This window comes from Amblyraja radiata, chromosome 41 (assembly GCF_010909765.2).
Source record: "Amblyraja radiata isolate CabotCenter1 chromosome 41, sAmbRad1.1.pri, whole genome shotgun sequence".
Lineage (NCBI taxonomy): Eukaryota > Metazoa > Chordata > Chondrichthyes > Rajiformes > Rajidae > Amblyraja > Amblyraja radiata.
This window is the reverse complement of record NC_045996.1, coordinates 14,816,881-14,842,704: the sequence shown is the minus strand read 5'-3', so window position 1 is coordinate 14,842,704 and position 25,824 is coordinate 14,816,881. Positions and strand designations below refer to the sequence as shown.

At 50.0% G+C, this 25,824-nt stretch overlaps 1 protein-coding gene across 1 annotated transcript; it reads left to right on the top strand.

Moving 5' to 3' along the window:
* The first annotated feature begins 1,610 nt into the window (after positions 1-1,610).
* On the top strand, positions 1,611-24,376 carry relb (RELB proto-oncogene, NF-kB subunit). The gene is made up of 11 exons (XM_033014425.1): positions 1,611-2,122; positions 9,856-9,891; positions 10,602-11,161; positions 14,925-15,076; positions 16,000-16,091; positions 17,185-17,310; positions 18,466-18,570; positions 19,836-20,051; positions 21,673-21,738; positions 22,636-22,695; positions 23,909-24,376. Exons 1-11 carry the CDS (start codon positions 2,074-2,076, stop codon positions 24,307-24,309), a joined length of 1,863 nt encoding a protein of 620 aa, XP_032870316.1. The 5' UTR covers positions 1,611-2,073; the 3' UTR covers positions 24,310-24,376.
* Positions 24,377-25,824: the final 1,448 nt, after the last annotated feature.

Below are 25,824 nucleotides of genomic sequence, written 5' to 3'. Positions count from 1 at the left end.
AATAAGATCCCCTCTCATCCTTCTAAATTCCAGAGTATTCGATCCTGACAACGGGCGCTGTCTGTACAGTGTTTGTACGCTCTCCCTGTGACCGCGTGGGTTTTCTCCGGGCGCTCCGGTTTCCTCCCACTCTACAAAAGACGTGCAAGTTTGTAGGTTAATTGGCTTCTGTAAATTGTAAATTGTCCTTCGTCTGTAGGATAGTATTCGTGTACGAAGTGGTCACTGGTCGGCATTGACCCGGTGGGCCGAATTCCATACCGGTTCTCTAAAGTAAAGTCTAAAGCTGCAGATGTAGATAATCTGAAATAAGAATACAAGGGGCAGCATGGTTGCGCAGTGGTAGAGACCTGGGTTCAATTCTGACTCTGGGTGCTGTCTGTACGGAGTTTGCACGTTCTCCCCGTGACCGCGTGGGTTTTCTCTGGGTGCTCCGGTTTCCTCCCACACTCCAAAGACGTGCGGGTTTGTAGGTAAATTGGCTTGATTTAAAAAAATGTAAATTGTCCAAGTTGGCGATAGATTAGATATAATTAGATATAATTTATAGAATATGCAGAGTACTGCCCTGCCGACTACAACATTCAGAAGGTAGACAAAAGTGCTGGAGAAACTCAGCGGGTGAGGCAGCATCTATGGAGCGAATACAGCAATTCGTTCTTCCCCCGCACAATTAAAGCACGGAATAATCTCCACCCAACTATAGTTACCCAACCAGATGCAACTAAATTTAAAGTAGCTCTTTCTTCCCAATAACCCTTTCTGCCTTAAGCCCTCCCTCCACCACCTCCAGTTTAAATTCCATTGGGAATATTTTGGAGGACCAAGAAACCAAGAAGGAAATAGGCAACGTTTCGGGTCGAAACCCTTCTTCAGACTGATGATAAGGGGGCCTTACAACGCCCGGCGCGGCTGTAAATTGCCGCGGACTTGCTAGCGCCCGCCGGGGGCTTTGACCTCGACTTCGGGAGAGGAATGGAGAGCAGGGGAGAGACAAGTCTTTGCCTTCCATCACAGTGAGGAGGAGACTCACTGTGATGGATGTTTATGTGAATTGAATTGTGTTGGTGTGTGTCTTGGTTCTTTTTTTGTATGGCTGCAGAAACCAAATTTCGTTTGAACCTCATGTGAGGTTCAAATGACAAATAAAAGGTATTGTATTGTATTGTAGGTATTTTTTTTAATTTAGCGAATGCAAAGTCCTTTAGCCAAGCAGTTGCCTCTTGATCTGCTGTATGAAGGGTGACAAGTCCTCCTTTGAGTCTTTGTTGAGGGCATGCTTCAATGATGTGTTGCATTGTTTGCTGCTCTCCACAAGCACACCATGGGGTTGGACTGCTGCCCCATTTGTGAAGGCTGGCCAAGCAGGGGCCATGTCCAGTCCTGAATCTATTCAGCGTCGTCCACTGCTTCCTTGGGAGATTGGTGCCAGGGACCGGTAGGGTGGGGTATTGTATTGTATGACAAAATTCAGAAAGATCTGAAGATCCACTCCGGGTTTTGATTGCTGCCGGCCGCGTCGGCGAGGGAGGGAAATCCGGATCCGGGATTTCCAGCCGACCGCGCGTGACGTCACTGGCCGCGGGGGAATCCCCCGTGTCGGCCAATCGGCGCGCGGCGCGGCCGGGGATTTCCAAGCAGTGTAGCAAAGGAGACGGCGGCTGCTGCTGATGCAGTTACACCCCGACCCTGACCCTGATACACCCCCACCCTGGTACACCGACACCCGGCGCTGATACACCCCCACCCTGGTACACCCCCACCCTGGTACACCCCCACCCTGATACACCCCCACCCTGACACACCCCCACCCTGATACACCCCCACCCTGATACACCCCCACCCTGATACACCGACACACAGTGGCCCTGAGACCGGGGGACACGGACACAGAGAGCTACCGGGGCCAAACGGGGGCAGAGAGAGAGGGAACGGGACACTGGAGAGGCCCCACCGACCGGGTTAGTGCAACGGGACAGACGGCCGCTAACAGGCAGCGGGACAGACGGTCGGAGGCGAACAGGCCTGACGCTGGCGTCGGTTCAAACGGCGAGGGGGACGGGCGGTGGCGGCATGAAGAGCAGGAAACAGGAGCAGCTCCCGGGGCCGCTATGCCCCCCAGGTACGTGTAACCCCCCCCCCCCCCGCCCCGCGGCCTCTCTCCCTCCCCCCTTCCTTCGGCCCGATCCTTCTCGCCCCTCCTCCTCCTCCCTCTCCCCCCTGCCTAGTTCCCCGGCCTCGTCCGTGGGAGGGGGAGTTAAAGTGTTTGGCAACCGGGAGATCAGGTAGGTTCAGGCGGACTAGGCGAAGGTGTTCAGCTAAACGATTGCCCAGTCTACGTTTGGTCTCACCGATGTACAGGAATTCACACCGAGAACAACGGACACAATAGATCATGTTGGAGGAGGTGCAAGTGAACCCCTGCCTCGTCTGAAAGGACTAATTTGTTTAGAAATATTAATTTGTCATTGTGGTGGGCACAGACATGATGGGCCAAATGGCCTGTTACTGTGCTGTACTGTAGGTTTTTAGGAGAGGGGGTTAGACGATGACATTGGGAGAGTGTCTAGTTGGGAACGAGGCGAAAACACAACGGGGTCTTATTGGAAAGGGCAACAAACTTGAAAGGCCCGGGCAGAGTGGATGTGGAGAGGATGTTTCCACAGGTGGGAGAGTCGAGGACCAGAGGGCACAGCCTCAGAACGAAAGGATGTTCTTTCAGAAAGGAGATATTTCTTCAGCAAGAGGGTGGTGAATCTGTGGAATTCGTTGCCATAGACGGCTGTGGAGGCCACAAGTCAGTGGATATTTTGAAGATGGAGATAGGCAGATTATTGATTAGTGCGGGTGTCAGGGGTTATGGGGAGAAGGCTGGAGAATGGGGGTGAGAGGGAAAGGTTGATCAGCCATTATTGAATGGCGGAGTAGACTTGCTGGACCGGATGGCCTAATTCTGCCCATTGAATGTATGAACTTGGAGGAAGTGACTTCCTCTGTGAATTGAGAGATGTGACTATTTCTAAGCTGTTGTTTTGACAGTAACACTGTGTGGGCGTGTAGAAGGGCTCGCTGTGTGATCTCTGGAGTGTGTCGGGCTTGTGACCCAGGGCATCTCTCTTGTTTATGTGTTGGAAGGAACTGCAGATGTTAGTTTAATCTGAAGATAGACACAAAAAGCAGGAATAACTCGGGCAGCATCTGAGGAGCGATGATATGGGCCTCTGTGTGGAAAAAGTTGCCCCTCAGGTTCCTATTAAATCTTTCTGCTTTCACAGTCCTCTGGTTCTTGATTCCACTACTCTGGGTAAAAGACTCTGTGCATTCACCCAATCTATTCCCCTCATGATTTTATACATATTTATAAGATCACCCCTCAACCTTCTGCACTGCAAGGAATGAAGTCCTCACCTGCCCAGCCTCGCCCGGTAGTTCTGGCCCTTGAGTCACAAGTTATGGGAGTAGAATTAGGCCATTCGGCCCATCGAGTCCACTCTACCATTGATCTTTGCGTCCTAATCCCATTTTCCTGCATTCCCTCCCATAACCTTTGACATCCGTTCTAAGTCTACCTCTGCCTTAAAAATATCCTCTGACGTGGCCTCCACAAGCCTCTGCGGCACTGAGTTCCACAGATTAACTTCCCTCTGACTAAAAAAAGTTCCTCCTCACCTCCTTTCAAAACGAGTGCCCTTTAATTCTGAGTGTGTGACCTCTGGTCCAAGACTCTCCCACCAGTGGAAACATCCTCTCCACATCCACTCTATCTACGCCTTTCATTATTTTGTAAATTTCAATGAGGTCCCCCCTCAACCTTCTAAACCATCGAGTACAGGCCCAGTGCTGGCAAACGCTCATCATATGTTAACCCACTCATTCCTGGGATAATTCTTGTAAACCTCCTCTGGACCCTCTCCAGAGCCGGCACATCCTTCCTCAGATACGGGGTGCAAATTTGCTCATCGTTCTCCAAATGCCCTCAATTCTAAACTTCCTTGTAAATTTTTAGAATGAAGTAGAGATGATGTTAGTCTTCCTACATGGTGTGATGGGTATGAATGACCAGAGACCCGGGTTCGATCCTGACTACGGGTGCTGTCTGCACGGAGTTTGCACGTTCTCCCCGTGACCTGCGCGGTGGGTTTCCTCAGAGATCTTCGGTTTCCCCACCACACTCCAAAGACGTACTGGCTTGTAGGTTAATTGGCTTGGTATTAATGTAAAATTGTCCCGTGTGTGTGTGTGTGTGTGTGTGTGTAGGATAGTGTTGGTGTGCGGGGATCGCTGGCCAGTGCGGACTAGATGGGCCGAAGGGCCTGTTTCCGTGCCGTACCTCTAAACTAAACTAAGTGTTTAGAATGAAGTAGAGGTGATGCTGTTGGTTTTCATACGAGCTGTGATAAGGGTGGCATTAATGAGCGAATTAGTCGGGAACAAATATGGAAGGCACTGGAATTCCTTGGTGAGTTCGAGAGGGAAATGTAACATTTAGGTCAATGGTCACAGATGTGAAACATTAACTTTGTTCTATTGTGCCTGGTCCTCCCCCGACCCATTTCTGGCCTGTTCTGTTGGAGCCTGGAGAGAGTGCAGAGAAGATTCACGGGGACGTTGCCAGGAATCGAGGGCCTCGGGTCTAGGGAGAGGCTGATCAGGCGAGGACTTTATGCCTTGGAGCGCAGGAGGATGAAGGGTGATCTCATAGAGGCGTATAAAATGATGAGGGGAATAGATCGGGTAGATGCACAGAGTCTTTCACCCAGAATAGGGGAATCGAAAGCCAGAGGGCATAGGTTTAAGGTGAGAGGGGAAAAATTCAATAGGAACTTGGGCGGCAACCCTTTTCATAGAAAAATAGGTGCGGCAGTAGGCCATTCGGCCCTTGGAGCCAGCATCACCATTCAATATGATCATCTAAAATCAGTACCCCGTTCCTGCTTCCCCCCCCATATATCCCTTGATTCCTTTAGCCCCAGCAGCTAAATCTAACTCTCTCTTGAAAACATCCAGTGAATTGGCCTCCACTGCCTTCTGTGGCAGAGATTTCCACAGATTCACAACTCTCTGGGTGAAGAAGTTTTACTTCATCTCAGTCCTAAATGGCCGACCCATTATTCTTAAACTGTGTGTGACCCCTGGTTCTGGTTTCGCTCGATGGATGGTGGGTGTATAGAACGAGCTGCCAGAGGAGGTAGTTGAGGCAGATATTATAACAGCACTTAAAAGCAATTTGGACAGGTACATGGATAGGAAATGTGTAGAGGGATGTGGGTCAAATGTGGGCAGGTGGGATTAGTCCAGTTTATTGTCACGTGTACCGAGGTACAGTGAAAAGCATTTGTTGGATGCTGAATGCATGATTACAATCGAGCCATTCGCGACCTGCAGGTAAATGATAAGGGAATAATGTTTCGTGCAAGGTAAAGCCAGTAAAGTCCGATCAAATGTAATAATAATGGATGGGATTTATATAGCGCCTTTCTAATACTCAAGGCGCTTTACATCGCATTATTAATTCACTCCTCAGTCACACTCGGTGGTGGTAAGCTACTTCTGTAGCCACAGCTGCCCTGGGGCAGACTGACGGAAGCGTGGCTGCCAATCTGCGCCTACGGCCCCTCCGACCACCACCAATCACTCACACACATTCACACACATTCACACACAGGCAAAGGTGGGTGAAGTGTCTTGCCCAAGGACACAACGACAGTATGCACTCCAAGCGGGATTCGAACCGGCTACCTTCCGGTCGCCAGCCGAACACTTAGCCCATTGTGTCATCTGTCGTCCCAATGTAGTCCGAGGGTCCCCGATGAGGTTGTGTTAGGATGGTTCCGTTCCTTGATAACAGCTGGGAAGAAACTGTCTCTGAATCTGGATGAGTGTAATGCAGATACAGTGGCTTCAATAGGCATCTTGGACAAGTTAGGTCTGTTTTTTATGCTGCATCACTTCACCAGGCTAATTCCCGGGATGGCGGGACTGACATATGATGAAAACATGCATCGACCAGGCTTATATTCACTGGAATTTAGAAGGATGAGAGGGAATCTTATAGAAACATATAACATTATTAAGGGATTGGACAGGGTAGATGCAGGAAAAATGTTCCCCATGTTGGGGGAGTCCAGAACCAGGGGTCACAGTTTAAGAATAAGGGGTCGGCCATTTGGGACTGAGATGAGGAAAAACGTTTTCACCCAGAGAGTTGTGAATCTGTGGAATTCTCTGCCACGGAAGGCAGTGGAGGCCAATTCACTGGATGTTTTCAAGAGAGAGTTAGATTTGGCTCTTGGGGCTAACGGAATCAATGGGATATGGGGAGAAAGCAGGAATTGGTTCTTGATTTTCAGCCATGATGGGTTGGGCTGGCTCGAAGGGCCGAATGGCCTACTCCTACACCTATTTACTATGTTTCTATTTCAAGACCAGGAGTTGATTTGGTATCCCGTAGCCTCTATAGAAAGTCAGCCTGCACGTTTGTTACCCTTGGATAATTCTGGAGGAAGGGAATGTTGTCTGACGAGTTGGGCAGGTGGAGGTGGGAGAGTGGAGGATTTGGCTTCTGGGAATGGGGCCAAAAACTCTGGGCAACCTGAGACGACCTTCCTGTTCCTCCTGCGTGCCATGCCTGGGCTCTGGCTGGCAGGAGCAGCTCCACCAAGCTTGTCTCACCGCACCAAGCCAGATCGTTCAGTCACAATGCTGGCAATGTGGCATCTTGGGCATCTCGAGTCATAGAGTGATACAGCGTGGAAACAGGCCCTTCAGCCCAACTTTCCCACACCGGCCAACAATGTCCCATCTACACTAGTCCCACCTGCCTGCGCTTGGTCCATATCCCTCCAAACCTGTCCTATCCATGTACCTGTCTAACTGTTTCTTAAATGTTGGGATAGTCCCAGCCTCAACTACCTCCTCTGGCAGCTTGTTCCATACACCCACCACCTTCTGTGTGAAAAGGTGACCCCTCAGAATCCTATTAAATCTTTTCCCCTTCACCTTGAACCTATGTCATTCTTGCCATAGAGGGAGTACAGAGAAGGTTCACCAGACTGATTCCTGGGATGTCAAGACTTTCATATGAAGAAAGACTGGATAGACTCGGCTTGTACTCGCTAGAATTTAGAAGATTGAGGGGGGATCTTATAGAAACTTACAAAATTCTTAAGGGGTTGGACAGGCTAGATGCAGCAAGATTGTTCCCGATGTTGGGGAAGTCCAGAACAAGGGGCCACACAGTTTAAGGACAAGGGGGAAGTCTTTTAGGACCGAGATGAGAAAAACATTTTTCACACAGAGAGTGGTGAATCTGTGGAATTCTGTGCCACAGAAGGTAGTTGAGGCCACAGTTCATTGGCTATATTTAAGAGGGAGTTAGATGTGGCCCTTGTGGCTAAAGGGATCAGGGGGTATGGAGAGAAGGCAGGTGCAGGATACTGAGTTGGATGATCAGCCATGATAATATTGAATGGCGGTGCAGGCTCGAAGGGCCGAATGGCCTCTACTCCTGCACCTATTTTCTATGTTTCTGATCCTCTTTCTTTCTTTTAAAATCTTTTTATTAGTTTTTTTCAAAAGCAAAAACAAGGCAACAAAAAAGGAATGATAAACTTATCAGTACTATTGATACATAGGGATCAGGGTTACATTAATGGCAGGTAGAACCTAAATATGAGTCCAGTGTCAAAATACACATTGAATATAGACCTCCCGGTCTCTATGTAAATATAGCTAAGTGTTTAAAAGAGAACTTGTATGTATAAAAACAAAAAGGAAAAAAGAAAAAAAGAGAAAAAATGAAATACCAGTAAATTAAAATTATTATAACAGTTGGAGAGGGGACAGTTTATGTCGTATGAAAATGTTGAATAAATCTTCCCCAAATCCTATCAAATTCTTCCCCAGGTCTGAAGAAGGGTTTCGGCCCGAAACGTTGCCTATTTCCTTCGCTCCATAGATGCTGCTGCACCCGCTGAGTTTCTCCAGCATTTTGTTGTCCATGTTCAGTATAAAGCAGCATCAGCAGTTCCTTCCTACTCTGTAGTCTCCCCTGCTTCCCTATTCTGTGAATCCAGGCTTGTCACCTGCCTAGAACCAGCCGCTGAGGGAGGTGGGGGGGGGGGGGGGGGGGGAATGCATTGTTGGATCAGAGGGAGGGGGGGATAGAAGGGGAATTATTGGCACTCATTTGGTGGTTGGTGGTGGTGGGGAGGGGGCAGCAGGGAGAAGGTTAGATTGTCGCTGACGTGGGCTGCGGGCAGCTGCCCCATTCCCGAGTTTCGCTTCCTCTTCCCGCCACGCTTTTAAGAGGCTCTCTGTCCTCGGCCCCGCTCAGTCACAGCTGAGCCGTAGCTCTGGATAAACCCACAGCTTGGGAGCGTACAAGGTGCCCGCTCTGCCAAGGGTACTCCCATCTGCTGGAGTCCAGGCCAGTGCCAGCTGAGCCTTGGGTCCCCACAGCTGCTCAACGTCCGTGGGGTGAGTAAGCCTCATTGATTTGAGAATTAAGGGACAGAAGTTTAGGGGTAAGGGGGAACTTCTTTACTCGGAGAGTGGTAGCTGTGTGGAACGAGCTTCCAGTGGAAGTGGTGGAGGCAGGTTCAATTTTATCATTTAAAAACAAATTGGATAGGTATATGGACGGGAAAGGAATGGAGGGTTATGGTCTGAGTGCAGGTAGATGGGACTAGGTGAGAGTAAGTGTTCGGCACGGACTAGAAGGGCCGAGTTGGCCTGTTTCCGTGCTGTAATTGTTATATGGTTATATGTCGCTGTGTTCCATAGACGGCTGTGGAGGCCACGTCAATGGGTAGATAGATTCTTGATTAGTGCGGGTGTCAGGGGTTACGGGGAGAAGGCAGGAGAATGGGGTTAGGAGGGATAGATCAGCCATGTTTGAATGGCGGAGTAGACTTGATGGGCCGAATGGCCTAATTCTGCTCCTATCACTTATGAACCTGATCAGAAATGTCACCTATCCATGTTCTCCACAGATGCTGCCTGACCCGCTGAGTTACTCCAGCACTCTGTGAAACATCACCTATCCATGTTCTCCACAGATGCTGCCTGACCCGCTGAGTTACTCCAGCACTCTGTTTCTTGTTTGTAAACCAGCACCTGAAGTTCCTAGTCTCCACCATTGCTGGGAGATACTGGGATTAGTAACTAGGGTGGGGGTCCCAACCTGTCTGTCCATACGTGGCCTAGAGTGAGCTGGTCAATTGGAGGCTGGTGAGGTTGAAGGGGTCAAAGGGTGTACGTCAAGGATAGTTGTGGTTCACATTGGAGGTCAGGGATCAGCGATGGGTCACAGGGATTGGTGCCTGGGGTGAGCTTCCTGTTTCTCAATATGGATGGCAATATTGCTAACATGGTTAGTAAAATGAAGATAGGCTCAAAATGGTGGGCGGCACGGTGGCGCAGCGGGTAGAGCTGCTGCCTCACAGCGCCAGAGACCCGGGTTCGATCCTGACCACGGGTGCTGTCTGTACGGAGTTTGCACGTTCTCCCTGTGACCTGCGTGGGTTTGCTCCAGGTGCTCCGGTTTCCTCCCACACTCCAAAGACGTACAGGTTTGTGGATTAATTGGCTTGGTATAATTGTAAAATGTCCCTAGTGTGTGTGTGTGTGTGTGTGTAGGATAGTGTTAGTGTGCTGGTCAGCACGGACTTGGTGGGCCGAAGGGCCTGTTTCCGCGCTGTATCTCTAATCCAAACTAAACATGGCTAGGTTGTGGGAGCACACGGGTCGACTAATTTCTTCCAGAACATTCCGCACGCCCATTCAGACCATCCTTTGGGACGAAACCAGTTGACTAATGTTTTGTTTTGTTTTCTTTGTGTCTTGCCTTTCCAGGTCCCAGTCCGTTTCTACAAGCTGAGCAGAATTTTGGTGAGTCTCACGGAATTCCTCATCGGATCAGGGAAGGGCCTATTTACGGGTTATTTAAACCAGAGGCTCGGACCAGACTGGTGAAACCATTAGGGAGGAGATGAGGAGGGCAGAGGGCGGTGAATCTGGGGAATTCATTGCCACAGACGGCAGTGGAGGCCAAGTCAGTGGATATTTTTAAAGCAGAGATAGATAGATTCTTGATTAGTACGGGTGTCGGGGGCTATAAGGAGAAGGCAGGAGAATGGGGCTAGGAGGGAGAGATAGATCAGCCATGATTGAATGGCGGAGTGGAATTGATGGGCCGAATGGCCTAATTCTGCTCCTATCACTAACGAACCTGACCTGAAACCTCACTTATCCATTTCCTCCAGAGATGCTGCCTGACCCGCTGAGTTACTCCAGCACTCTGTGAAAGGTCACCTATCCATGTTCTCCACAGATGCTGCCTGACCCGCTGAGTTACTCCAGCACTCTGTGAAACGTCACCTATCCATGTTCTCCAGGGTAGGCCTGATGGGCCGAATGGCCTAATTCTGCTCCTGTCGTTTATGAACATTAGTTCCAGGGGTCTGTGGCCACCTATAGAGGTGGAGTCGGGGAGGGAGAGAGAGTTGAGTTGGGGGGAGAGAGGGAGGGTCGGTGAGGCAGGTAGCGAGAGTTGAGGGGGTTGCGTTGAATGAAAGCTGACTGGTTTGATTTATTTTCAGATCTGAACGTGCTGAACGAATATATCATGAAGGACCTTGAGGACCTTCAGCCCACACAGCCATGTGACTTCAACGATGTCCATATTGGGGAGATTAGGAACCAACTAATGGACCAGGTACCCAGTTGGGCCTGCAACATCACCGATCTGCTGCCCGCCTCCGCAGGGTCCCCTCTGCTGGTCCCCAGAGGCACGGGGTCCCCCCAGCTGGTCGCCAGGGGCCCGGGGCCCACCCAGATGCCCCCCAGGGGAGGCCTGGGGCCCAGCCAGCTGGTCAGCCGTGGCCCGGGGGCCCCACAAGCGGGTTCCAGGGGAGCGGAGGCGAAGCACCACGGGTCAGGCCGGGGCGCCAGGAGCAGGGCCCCGTCGCTCCCGGAGCCACGCTGCTTCCCCGGGCTGGGCCCCGGTAGCGTTGCCGAGGACCCGGCCCCAAGGCTGGTCATCACCGAGCAGCCCAAGCAGCGCGGCATGAGGTTCCGCTACGAGTGCGAGGGCCGGTCGGCGGGCAGCATCCCCGGCGAGAACACCACCGAGATCAACAAGACCCTCCCCACCGCCCAGGTGAGCACCGACCCCCCCCGGACCACGACCCGCCCAACACCGACTCCGGGTCGCGGCTGGCTTGTGTCCATCAGGCTGAGGAAGCTCAGTGACGGCTTCATGCTCACTCTGCATTGGTGGTGGAATTGGGTTTGGATGCTGTTGAGTTGCTATTGGCCTTGGGTTGCTGTTGGCTTGGGTTTGAGATTGGCTTGGGGTTGGCGCCAGATTAGTATTGGTGTTGCTGTTATGTTAGTGTTGGGCCTTAGCTTTGTGCTTGGCCTTGTCCTTGTTGTTGGGCCTTGTCCTTGGTGTTGGGCCTTGTCCTTGGTGTTGGGCCTTGTCCTTGGTGTTGGGCCTTGTCCTTGGTGTTGGGCCTTAGCTTTGTGTTTGGCCTTGTCCTTGGTGTTGGGCCTTGTCCTTGGTGTTGGTCCTTGTCCTTGGTGTTGGGCCTTGTCCTTGTTGTTGGGCCTTGGCTTGGTGTTGGGCCTTGGCTTGGACTTGGCTTGGTGTTGGGCCTTGGCTTGGTATTGGGCCTTCGCTTGGACTTGGCTTGGTGTTGGGCCTTGGCTTGGTGTTGGGCCCTGGCCTTGGCGTTGGGCCTTGGCGTTGGGCCTTGGCGTTGGGCCTTGGCTTGGCCTTGGACCCTGGCCTTGACTTGGTGTTGGCTTGGCATTGAGTTGATGCGAGCACCAGCTTAATATTTGTGTCACCATCGGTTTTCTGTTGGTACCTGTTAAAGTCGATCAGAGAGTCATGGAGCCACGGATACAGGCCCATCAGCCCAACTTACCCACGCAGGCCAAGAATCCCCATCTCAGTCTGAAGAAGGATCTTGACCCGATACGTCACCCATTTATTTTCTTCTCTCCAGAGATGCTGCCTGACCCGCTGAGTTACTCCAGCATTTTGTATCTATCTTTGGTGTAAACCATCAACTGCAGTTCCTTCTTACACGCTCCCCATCTGCACTAGACCCACCTGCCCACCTTTGGGCCATATCCCTCTAAAACCGTTCGTGTCCATGTACCTGTGGAGATGTCTTTTAAACCCTGTGATAGTCCCTGCCTCAAACACTACACCGTGACCAGGGCACAGTGTGAATGTGGGATTGGTTCCCACATGCACTGGCTGCAGTGAATACTACAGTGACATTGAAGGGGAAGATGGACAAATGTGTGGGTGAAGTGGAGATGTGTCTCTGTGTGTCTGTCTCTGTGTGTGTGTGTGTGTGTGTGGTGTGCATGCCTGTGTCCATTTACGTGCATCTGTGTGCGTGCGTGTCTCTGTGTGTCTGCATGCGTGTCTCTGTGTGTCTGTGTGTGTGTGTGTGTGTGTGTGTGTGTGTGTGTGTGTGTGTGTGTGTGTGTGTTGGCCTGTCTGTCTCTCTCTGTGCTCCACTCCCCAGCTCTGAGTTGCGGTTCACAGACACCACTTGCCAGCTCAGCCTCTGAACTCTGAACTCCACTGCCAAGTGGTTATGTTGGGATTATTTCAGGGTGTGTTTATGAGCTGGGGATTTTGTTTGGGAGTTTGGGCGTGGCCTGGGTGGTTCCCACTGTGTCTGGGAGATTCTGTGGGGGATTCCGTCACACCTGCCCGTGTCTCTGTCACCAGACAGAGTGTGGGGCCTGCATCTCCACTGAGCCTCACGCAGCCTGGCATCACCCCCATAAATCCGTTGCCATCTGCAGTCTTTAGACTTTAGAGATACAGCCCGGAAACAGGCCCTTCGGCCCGCCAAGGCCACACCCACCAGCGATCCCCGCATGCTAGCACCACCCTACACACACCGGGGACGATGTGCAATGTTGCCAAAACCAAGTTAACCAACAAACCTGGAGTGTGGGAGGAAACACGGGGCACCCGGAGAAAACCCACGCAGGTCACGTGGAGAACGTGCAAACTCCGTACAGACAGCACCCGTAGTCAGGATCAAACCTGTGTCTCTGGCGCTGTAAGGCAGCAACTCTACCGCTGTGCCACCGTGCATCTGGAGTCCAATCTTTATTGAACCTAAGATACTTCAGCTGCTTTACTGCCAGCTTGCTGGATGCCCATCATGCTTACTCCGCCATTCAATCATGGCTGATCCATCTCTCCCTCCTAACCCCATTTTCCAGCCTGCTCCCCATAACCCCTGACACCCGCACTAATCAAGAATCTGTCAATCTCTGCCTTAAAAGTATCCACTGACTTGTGGCCTCCATAGCCGTCTGTGGCAAATAATCCCACAGATTCACCACCCTCTGACTAAAGAAATTTCTCCTCATCTCCTTTCTAAAGGAACGTCCTTTCATTCTGAGGCTGTGCGCCCTCTGGTCCTAGACTCTCCCACTAGTGGAAACATCCTCTCCACATCCACTCTATCCAGACCTTTCACTATTCGATAAGTTTCAATGAGGTTCCCCCTCATCCTTCTAAACTCCAGCGAGTACAGGCCCAGTGCCGTCAAATGCTCATCATATGTCAACCCAAACCTTTCTCAGTTCAATTCAGTTCAGTTTATTGTCCAGTGTATCGAGGTACAGTGAAAAGCTTCTGTTGCGTGCTAACCAGTCATCGGAAAGACAATATATGATGGCAATCGAGCCGTCCACAGTGTACAGATACATGATAAGGGAATAACATTTAGTGCAAGGTAAAGTGCGATCAAAGGTTACAATCGGGCCATCCACGGGGTACCGACAAGGGAATAACGTTCCTGGGGTCTATGGGACTAGGTGAGAGTAAGTGTTCGTCACGGACTAGAAGGGCCGAGATGGCCTGTTTTTGTTATATGGTTATATGGGTTGTCCGTGTAAATCCCACACCATCCTGGCCACACACTCATCTCCCCGCTACCTTCAGGTAGAAGGTACAGGAGCCTGAAGACTGCGACAACCAGGTTCAGGAATAGCTACTTCCCCACAGCCATCAGGCTATTAAACCTGGCTCGGACAAAACTCTGATTATTAATAACCCATTATCTGTTATTTGCACTTTATCAGTTTATTTATTCATGTGTGTATATATTTAAATTATGGTATATGGACACACTGATCTGTTCTGTAGTCAATGCCTACTATGTTCTGTGTGCTGAAGCAAAGCAAGAATTTCATTGTCCTATCAGGGACACATGACAATAAACTCACTTAGAAACATAGACAATAAGTGAAGGAGTAGGCCATTCGGCCCTTCGAGCTTGCACCGCCATTCAATATGATTATGGCTGATCATCCAACTCAGTATCCCATCCCTGCCTTCTCTCCATACCCCCTGATCCCTTTAGCCACAAGGGCCACATCTAACTCCCTCTTAAATATAGTCAATGAACTGTGGCCTCAACTACCTTCTGTGGCAGAGAATTCCACAGATTCACCACTCTCTGTGTGTGAAAAAAAAATGTTTTTCTCATCTCGGTCCTAAAAGACTTCCCCCTTATCCTTAAACTGTGTGACCCCTTGTTCTGGACTTCCCCAACATCGGGAACAATCTTCCTGCATCTAGCCTGTCCAACCCCTTAAGAATGTTGTGTTCAAAAAGGAACTGCAGATGCTGGAATATCGAAGGCACGCAAAATTGCTGGGGAAACTCAGCGGGTGCAGCAGCATCTATGGAGCGAAGGAAATAGGCGACGTTTCGGGCCGAAACCCTTCTTCAGACTGAATTTTGTGTACCCTTAAGAATGTTGTAAGTTTCTATAAGATCCCACCTCAATCTTCTAAATTCTCGCGAGTATAAGCCGAGTCTATCCAGTTAATTCTTAATTCACCGTGCGTTCTATTGCTTCCCTTCCATCCAGATCCAGAACTGGCATGGGGAGGTCAAGATGGTCATCTCCCTGGTGACCAAGGATACCCCATACAAGCCTCACCCCCACAGTCTGGTGGGCAAGGACTGCCAGAACGGCATCTGTGAAATTACCGTCAGTCCCAAATGCAACATGAAGGCCAGGTGAGTGAGCCTCAGCCATCCGAGCGTGGGGGAGGAAGGGGAGGGGGGGGGGGGAAAGGAGTGGTTGTTCGGCCCATCAAATCCATGCTGACCATCGTGGTGGCTCCCATGGGTGATACTTCGAGTTCTGGGGGCAGAACTTCAGGTGGCGCAGCGGTAGAGTTGCCACCTCACAGCGACAGAGTCCCTGGTTCCATCCTGACCTCTGCTGCTGTCTGCGTGGAGTTTGCACGTTCTCCCTGTGACCGCGTGGGTTTTCTCCGGGTGCTGCGGTTTCCACCAAAAGACGTACAGATCCGTAAGTTAATTGGTCTTCTAGTGTGTAGGGAGTGGATGAGAAGGTGGGATAACTTAGAACTAGTGTGAAGGGGTGAACGATGGCTGGTATGGACTCGGTGGGCCGAAGGGCCTGTTTCTATGCAACTCTAAAGTAAACTCTAAGGTTTAGGTTTATTTTTCTCATGTGTACCGAGGTACAGTGACAAACTTCAAGGTCAGATATACCATTGTATAAACCCAATGATGTCCAAACTCAGGTACATCGGGGAAGATACAGAGTGCAGGATATAGTTCTCAGCATTGTAGCGCATCAGTTCCAGATGTCTGTAATAACCCTAAACCTTTAGTTTAGTTTAGAGATACAGCGCGGAAACAGGCCCTTCGGCCCATCGAGTCCACGCCGACCAGCGATCCCCGCACACTAACACTACCCTACATATGCCAGGGATAATTTTACTTTTATACCGAAGCCAATGAATCTACAAACCTGCACTTCTTTGGAGTGTGGGAGGAAACCGAAGATCTCGGAGAAAACTCACGGGGAGAACGTGCAAACTCCGTAGAGACAGCACCCGTAGTCGGGACCGAACCCGGGCCTCTGGCGCTGTTAGGCAGCCTTCCCTAACCTTGTCTTCATGTTCCAGTTTCGCTAACCTTGGCATTCAGTGCGTGAAGAAGAAAGAAACGACCAGAGCTGTCGAACACAGGTTGAAAATCGGGGTTGACCCGTTCAACGGTAAGATGGCTCTAGGAGCACTTCAATTTGTGTTGTGTTAGACCCACGACAGACATGGAGAAAAGACACAAAGTGCTGGAGGAACTCAGCAGGTCAGGCAGCATCTGCAGAGATAATGGACAGGCAACGTTTCGGGTCGGGACCTTGTTTTAGACAGACTGCCTAGATTGTTTATTTGAACCCTGGGTGTAAAATATTGGCCTGCAAATGTGTTTTGTGATTAGCAGCCGCAGGTGGTGTTAAGTTGCGCTGGGCTCTGCGTGGTTTGTGTTGCTGGATGACAAAGATAGAGAGTGAAATGTAACGGCCACTAGACCGCAGACAGGCAGGCAGGCCCGCTGTGAGAGAGCAGAGAGCCACACACAGGAAACTGTCCTCTGCAGTACAGCAGTAACTCTTGCTGCTGCCTCCGCACTCACAGGAGACGCCCTCAATCTGGGGAAATAACTCCTCTCTCTCCTCAACTCTCCCCCACCCCTCCCCCTCTCTCTCCCCCAACCCCCTCTCCCCCACCCCCCTCTCCCCCACCCCTCTCTCCCCCACCCCCCTCTCCCCCAACCCCCTCTCCCCCAACCCCCTCTCCCCCACCCCTCTCCTCCCCCCCCTCCCCCTGCACACGCACACACACACACTGTCACTGTGTGTCATGTTGTTACTTGTGGGCGGAGCACCAAGGCAAATTCCTTGTATGTGAATACTTGGCCAACAAACTTACTCACTTGCTTAAACTGGAGCACAACAAAAATAGCTTAGCAGACTCTGGTTTCATGCGGTGGTTTGATTGATTAGTTTTTCATTCAAAACAAAGGCAGACACAAAGTGCTGGAATAATTTAGCGGGTCAGGCAGCATCTCTGTGGAGAACGTGGACAGGCACAGAGTGCTGGAGTAACTCAGCGGGTCAGGCAGCATCTGTGGAGAACGTGGATAGGTGACGTTTTGTGTCGGGACACTCGTGCTGAAGGCGGGATAGTTGGACAAGGTAAAGGCCACTGTGGATGGCAGTGGTTGGGGTGGGTTGTGGTCGGGGTGGGTTGGGGTCGGGGTGGGTTGGTAGACCAGGTGCTGACGGGGTTTTTTCTCTTCTTCCACAGTTGGAGATTCCCTCAACTACCTGGAGGACATTGACATGAACGTGGTGCGTCTCTGCTTCCAGGCCTTTATCAAGGACCCATACATCGCCCTGACTCCCGTGCTCTCAGAACCCATCTACGACAAGAGTAGGTTCTATAACTGCTAGGAGCAGAATTATGCCATTCGGCCCATCATGTCTACTCCGCTTTTCACTCATGGCTGATCTATCGTTCTGTCCTGGCACCTCAACTCTAGTTTAAGAAGGAGCTGCAGATGCTGGAGAAATCGAAGGTAGATAAAAATGCTGGAGAAACTCAGCGGGTGAGGCAGCATCTATGGAGAGAAGGAATTGGCGACGTTTCGGGTCGAGACCCGGAAGGGTCTCGACCCGAAACGTCGCCAATTCCTTCTCTCCATAGATGAAGAAGGGTCTCGACCCAAAACGTCACCTATTCCTTCGCTCCATAGATGAAGAAGGGTCTCGACCCAAAACGTCACCTATTCCTTCTCTCCATAGATGAAGAAGGGTCTCGACCCGAAACGTCGCCAATTCCTTCTCTCCATAGATGAAGAAGGGTCTCGCCCCAAAACGTCACCTATTCCTTCTCTCCATAGATGAAGAAGGGTCTCGCCCCAAAACGTCGCCAATTCCTTCTCTCCATAGATGAAGAAGGGTCTCGACCCAAAACGTCACCTATTCCTTCCCTCCATAGATGTTGTCTCACCCGCTGAGTTTCTCCAGCATTTTTGTCTACCTTCGATTTTTCCAGCATCTGCAGTTATTTCTTAACCATAAATACTATGCAACGCAAATATTCTCAAATACTGAATGAACGACTAGACAACTATCTCACCATCTTCATTCTATTGTTGGTGGACGCAAAATTCGGGAGAAACTCAGCGGGCGAGACAGCATCCACGGAGAGAAGGAATTGGCGACGTTTCGGGTCGAGACCCTGAAACGTCACCTATTCCTTCTCTCCATAGATGCTGCCTCGCCCGCTGAGTTTCTCCAGCATTTTGTGTCTACCTTCGATTTTACCAGCATCTGCAGTTCTTTCTTGAACGTTATTCTGGTGCATAATTTTAGATGCCGAATGTTTTATTATTCTTGTACAATTGCTTCTAATAAAAAAACATATATTTAAAAAAAAAAAAAAAAAAAAAAAAAGCACATTATTCTGGTGCTGCCTCTGGGCGCGCACGTAACCCCGGAATTAGGGGTCAGGCGGCCAGTTTGGGCACACGCTGCCATGCGATGGGTAACGCTTCATCTAAACCCCCTCCTCTCCACCACACAGAAGCCACCAACACGTCGGAGCTGCGTATCTGCCGACTGAACAAGGACTGCGGAGTTTGCACGGGCGGTGAAGAGCTCTTCCTCCTGTGTGATAAGGTGCAGAAAGGTACGGTGTGGAGAGGGGGGGGGGGTCTCCATGCTCTGACCATTGCCCGGGTTGATTGCACGCCTTAGAAACATAGAAAATAGGTGCAGGAGGAGGCCATTCGGCCCTTCGAGCCAGCACCGCCATTCATTGTGATCATGGCTGATCGTCCCCTATCAATAACCCGTGCCTGCCTTCTCCCCATATCCCTTGACTCCACTAGCCCCTAGAGCTCTATCTAACTCTCTCTTAAATCCATCCAGTGACTCTGTGGCAGGGAATTCCACAAATTCACAACTCTCTGGGTGAAAACGTTTTTTCTCACCTCAGTCTTAAATGGCCTCCCCTTTATTCTAAGACTGTGGCCCCTGGTTCTGGACTCACCCAACATTGGGAACATTTTTCCTGCATCTAGCTTGTCCAGTCCTTTTATAATTTTATATGTTTCTATAAGATCCCCCTCGTCCTTCTAAACTCCAGTGAATACAAGCCTAGTCTTTTCAATCTTTCCGCATATGACAGTCCTGACATCCCAGGGATCATTCTCGTGAACCTACGCTGCACTGCCTCTATCACAAGGATGTCCTTCCTCAAATTAGGAGACCAAAACTGTACACAATACTCCAGATGTGGTCTCTCCAGAGCCCTATACAACTGCAGAAGTGCACTGTTGTCACGGGTGGCGCAGTCTCTTGCCTGCAGCGACTCCTGCACCGTTCCACCCGCGCATGGATCATAGAAACACAGAAAATAGTTGCGGGGTGAGGCCATTCGGCCCTTCGAGCCAGCACCGCCATTCATTGTGATCACGGCTGTTCATCCTCAATCCACAATCAGTACCCCGTTCCTGCCTTCTCCCCATATCCCCTGACTCCGCAACGAAAAACGGACACAAAAATCTGGAGTAACTCAGCGGGTCAGGCAGCACCTCTGGAGAAAAGGAGTAGGCCACGATAAAGATTAGTTTAGTTGAGAGATACAGCGCGGAAACAGGCCCTTCGGCCCATCGAGTCCACGGCAACCAGCGACCACACACACTAACACTACCCCCTACACACACACACACACTACGGACAATTTACATTCTTTACCAAAGCCACTTAACCTACAAACCCACACGTCTTTGGAGTGTGGGAGGAAACCGGAGCACCCGGAGAAAACCCGCGTGGTCACGGGGTAGAACGTGCAAACTCCGCACAGACAGCACCCATGGTCAGGGGGAATGGGGGAGGAGGGTGGAAGCCAAGGTGAGCTGTCCTCTAACTCTCTCTCTCCCTCCTCCACAGAGGACATTACTGTCGTCTTCTCCGGCGATAGCTGGGAGGCGCGCGGCGTCTTTTCCCAGACGGACGTCCACCGCCAAATCGCCATCGTGTTCAAGACGCCGCCGTACAGTGACATCGACATCCAGCAGCCGGTGTCGGTGAGCCTGCGGCTGTACCGACCCTCCGACAAGGAGTACAGCGACCCCTTCGAGTTCCGCTACACCCCCAAGGACATCGGTAAATGCAACACCTTCTCCCTGGCCCAGCGGCCAGACGGGGTGTGTGTGGGTGGAGGGGGCTGTGAGGTGGCGTTTAGTTTATTCTCACATGTACCGAGGTACAGGGGAAAGCTTCTGCTTAGGATAGTTTAATTTAGTTAGGTTTTTGTTTAATTTCGTCTATTTGGGGGTATGGAGAGAAGGCAGGTACAGGATACTGAGTTGGATGATCAGCCATGCCACAGAGGGCAGTGGAGGCCAAATCACTGGATGGATTTAAGAGAGAGATAGAGCTCTAGGGGCTAGTGGAGTCAAGGGATATGGGGAGAAGGCAGGCACGGGTTATTGATAGGGGATGATCAGCCATGATCACAATGAATGGCGGTGCAGGCTCGAAGGGCCGAATGGCCTCCTGCACCTATTTTCTATGTTTCTATTTTAATTTAGTTATTTTAATTTAGTTTGTGTTAGTTTAGGTTAGTTTGTTTAATTTAGTTTGGGTTAGATTTGAGTGAGTTCAATGTAGTTGTTTTAATTTCATTTAGTTAGTACACTTAGCTAGTTTAATTTAGTTACTTTCATTTAGATTAATTTTAATTTCGATTAATTTTAATAGATTAGTCTAGTTTATTGTCCCGTGTACCGAGGTACAGTGAAAAGCTTTTTTGTTGCGTGCTAACCAGTCAGCGGAAAGACAATACATGATTACAATCGAGCCATCCACAGAGAAAGCTTGGGTACAGATTCTGTTTTACACAAAAGTGCTGGAGTAAACGGGGTCTGGACCCTTCTTCAGTGAGTCTGAAGATGGGTCTTGACCCGAAACATCACCTATCCACGCTCTCCAGAGGTGCTGCCTGACCTGCTGAGTTACGCCAGCACTTTAGGTCCTTAAGTGATAGGTGGATACAGGTTGAGGTTGGTTTTTGATTGTCAGATGGGTGTGTAAAGACCGGAGGTGAAAAGACCAAGTGGGAGATAGTGAGACGAGGCTTTGTGAGTTGGGACAGTGGATGGTCTGGGAGTTAAAGTTCAAGTTACATTTATTGTCACATGCACCAATTGGTACAGTGAGACTTGAGTTGCCATACAGCCTTACGAATAAAACTAACACAATAAACGTTAGAATTTATCCCCACACAGCAGAATGTGAGGTCTGAGTGAGGTTTGTACTCAAAGATCCTATAGCGGGAGCAAGATAGACCACTCCTGCTAAATGCAATGGGCTGACGTGTAGTACGCAACGGAGCCGAACGTGGGCCTTTTTTTCATCCATTTCAGTAACCCGACCCGACCCGCAGTGTAATCAACGTTGCGGGGGAACAGTTTGTGTTAATAAATTAAAATTCTAAAAATGAGGAGAAGATTTTTACCAAATAACTTTGATTTTTTACGAGGATTTTTCCGTCTCCGCACTAGTATCTTTGCTCCGCTACGGGATCTTTGGTGCGGAGACGGAAGCCGGTTACGGAAATGGGGCCGAAAATGACCCGCGAAGATGCCCATGACCGTACTAGGTCTTTTTCGTCGAGTGGACGATCTTGCTCGCTGTAGGGTCTTTGGTTGTACTCACTGAGACTGTTATGTGAATGACCTCTGGGTGATGACTTTCAGCTGATTCCCGAACACTTTTATTTCAGATTACTATGGCATTCACCAGAAGTGGAAAAGGAAGATCAAGTTCCCTCCGATCAGCACATTTATTGGTGAGTTTGGGAAACCCGGCCATAGTTTCATTATAGACAATAGACAATAGGTGCAGGAGTAGGCCATTCGGCCCTTCGAGCCAGCATCGCCATTCAATGTGGTCATGGCTGATCATCCCCAATCAGTACCCCGTTCCTGCCTTCTCCCCATATCCCCTGACTCCGCTATCTTTAAGAGCCCTATCTAGCTCTCTCTTGAAAGCATCCAGAGAACCTGCCTCCACCGCCCTCTGAGGCAGAGAATTCCACAGACTCGCCACTCTCTGTGAGAAAAAGTGTTTCCTCGTCTCCGTTCTAAATGGCTTACCCCTTATTCTTAAACTGTGTGTGGCCCCTGGTTCTGGACTCCCCCAACATCGGGAACATGTTTCCTGCCTCTAGCGTGTCCAAGCCCTTAACAATCTTATAAGTTCCAATGAGATCCCCTCTCATCCTTCTAAACTCCAGTGCGTACAAGCCCAGACGCTCCATTCTCTCAGCAATTGTCTGAGAAGGAACTGCAGATGCTGGCTTAAACCGAAGAGAGACGCAAAAGTCAGTCTGAAGAAGGGTCTCGACCCGAAACGTCACCCATTCCTTCTCTCCAGAGATGGTGTTGCCTGTCCCGCTGAGTTACCCCAGCTGTTTGTGGGATAGGTTTGAGGGCCAGTCCCACTTGGCAATTTTCTTCGGCGACTGCAGGCATCATTCACTGGCGTATCAGGTTATTTTCCAAGTGTCGCAACTTTTTTTTTGTCCACGCCAGATTTTGAAATGTTCTGGTGGGACAGGCCCTTAGAGGGAGAGTTTAGGTGACAAAAGGGCTACAAAGTGTAAGGTGGGAAGGTGGATCTGGAGAATGTGTGAGTGGCAATGAAGGACTGAATAAATAAACCCTTTGTTTTTATTTGTTGACAGACGCTAACATGACTTTACCGGAAACAGCAACGGGACCGAAAAATCCAATGCCTTATCGAGGTAACGTTAGCATCTGGTGACAGGAGCAGAATTAGGCCATTCAGCCCATTACGTCTAGTCCGCCATTCAATCATGTCTGATCTATCTCTCCCTCTCAACCCCATTCTCCTGCCTTCTCCCCTGAACCTCTGACTAACCCGTACTAATCAGGAATCTATCATAAAATATTGGATTTTAAGAATAAGGGGTAAGCCATTTAGAACGGAGAAGAGGAAAGACTTTTTTTCACAGAGAGTTGTGAGTCTGTGGAGTTCTCTGCCTCAGAGGGCGGTGGAGGCCAGTTCTCTGGATGCTTTCAAGAGAGAGCTGGATAGGGCTCTTAAAGATAGCGGAGTCAGGGGATATGGGGAGAAGGCAGGAACGGGGTACTGATTGGGGATGATCAGCCATGATCACATTGAATGGCGGTGCTGGCTCGAAGAGCCGAATGGCCTACTCCTGTACCTATTGTCTATTGTCTATCTATCTCGGCCTTAAAAACATCCACTGACTTGGCCTCCACAGCCATCTGCGGCAATGAATTCCACAGATTCACCACCCTCTAGGTGCAGGAGGAGGCCATTCAGCCCTTCAAACCAGCACCGCCATTCAATATGATCATGGCTGATCATCCTAAATAGTACCCGGTTCCTGCTTTCTCCCCATATCCCTTGATTCCGTTAGCCCTAAAAGCTATATCCAACTCTCTCTTGAAAACATCCAGTGAATTGGCCTCCACTGCCTTCTGTGGCAGAGAATTCCACAGATTCACAACTCTCTGGGTGAAGTCCTAGTCCTAAATGGCCGGCCAACCCATTATTCTTAAACTGTGACACCTGGTTCTGGACTCCCCCCAACATTGGGAACATTATACCTGCATCTAACGTGTCCAATCCCTTAAGAATTTTATATGTTTCCATAAGATCCCTCTCATCCTTCTAAATTCCAGTGAATACAAGCCCAGTTGATACATTCTTTAGCCTGAATCCAATCTTTAGTCTGAAGAAGGGTCTCACCCATTCCTCCTCTCCAGAGATGCTGTCTGTCCCGCTGAGTTACTCCAGCTTTTTGTGTATCTTCGATCCATTCTTGAGCCCAGTTGATCCATTCTCATCCTTCTAAATCCCAGTGAATGTAAGCCCAGTCGATCCTTATTCTTATTAACATCCATTAACTTAATCCCCACAAGGGATATCCTGAAAACGTGTTTAAGGTTTTGTTCTTGGCTTTACAGCGGCGGAGAGTGAGAGATTTCCGGACTCGAGACACGCGCAAAAGCCCTGGGAGTTCTTCGACGAGAGATACCCGACCTTCGGCCCCGAAACATCTACGATGGACTCCGTGAACGACTTGTACGGAGGAGGCTGCAAGAAAGAGGAGCCTGTGGACTGGAGTACCGGTCGCTACGGGGCCCGGGTGGATGAAGTGTTGCGCGTTAGAGAGGGGGAGATGTTTACCTCTGCATTCGGTAGCGCCAGGCTGCAAGGGGGCGACATGGGCCTGGCTGCTTCCGCAGAGGCGGGCTACCTGAACCCCTACACCTTCGGGGAGTTTCCTCAGGTGGACGATGAGCTGCCCAGTATTCTGGCCACCAGCATCACCATGCCAGATGACCAAGCCGGAGGCAAAGGCTGAGAGGCGAGCCCATTTGTAGGGTGAGAATTGGGGGGGGCATTTGATTGGGAAGAGGCGGGGGAGGGGGGGTGGGGGGATGAGGGGAGAGGTGCAGGAAAACTCTAACCTCCCCCCCCCCCTGACTGCCTCTCCTAAATATATCCCACCCAGATACCTGTCCATTTACACTGGCCTTGATCAATCAGAGTATTAAATATAGAAGATAGACACAAAATGCTGGAGTAACTCAGGCAGCATCTCTGGAGAGAACCAATGGGTGAAGTTTCGGGTCAAGACCCTTCTTCAGACTGTCCCAAAACCTCACCCATCCCTTCTCTCCATAGATGCTGCCTGACCCGCTGAGTTACTCTGGCATTTTGTGTCTATCTTTGATGTAAACCAGTAGCCGCAGTTCCTTCCTACCTATAGAGTATAGAGGTTGGTAGGCCATGTAGCAGTTGTACAGTGAGGCCTTGTTTGGGAAAGAACTGCAGATGCTGGAAAAATCGAAGGTAGACAGAAAATGCTGGAGAAACTCAGCAGGTGAGGCAGCATCTGTGGAGAGAAGGAATAGGCGACGTTTCAGGTCGAGACCCTTCTTCAGACTGATGTCGGCTGGGGACTGGAGTATTGTGTTCAGTTTTGATCGCTCTTTTATAGGAACACTGTTGACAAGCTGGAGAAGGTGCAGAGAAGATTCACGAGGAAGTTGCCAGGACTTGAGGGCCTGAACTATAGGGAGAGGTTGAACAGGTTAGAACTTTAATCCTTGCAGCACAGGAGGATGAGGGTGGTCTTGTAGAAGTATACAAGATCATGAGAGGAATAGATCGGGTAGAATCCTTTACCCAGAGTAGGGGAATCGAGGACCAGAAGACATAGGTTTAAGGTGAGAGGGGAAAGATTTGAGCAACCTTAGGGGCAACTTTTTTTCACTCAATGGATGGTGGGTGTACGGAACGAGCTGCCGGAGGAGGTAGTTGAGGCAGGTTCTTGGTTCAAACGGAATATTTAAGAAATGGCAAATTTAAGAAAGATTTAGACAGGTACACGGATCGGACAGGTTTAGAGGGATATGGGCCAAACGCAGGCTGTTGGCACTCGTGTAGATGGGACATGTTGGTCGGTGTGGACTTGATGGGCAGAATGCTCTAATTCTGCTCCTTCTGGCTTAAGAACTAATGATCAGTCTGAGGAGATTTTAAATGAAGCCATGAAGTATATTAACTAGTGAAGTTGAATTTATTGTCCCGTGTACAGTGAAAAACTTTTTGTTGCGTGCTAACCAGTCAGCGGAAAGACAATACATGATTACAATCGATCCATTTACAGTGTATAGATACATGATGAGGGAATAACGTTTCAGTGCCAGGTAAAGCCAGCAAAGTCCGATCAAGGATAGCCCGAGGGTCACCAATGAGGTGGTTAGTAGTTCAGCACCGCTCTCTAGTTGTGGTAGGATGGTTCAGTTGCCGGTTAACATGGAAAAAACAGGTGCGAGAGTAGGCCCTTCGAGCCAGCACCACCACTCAATAT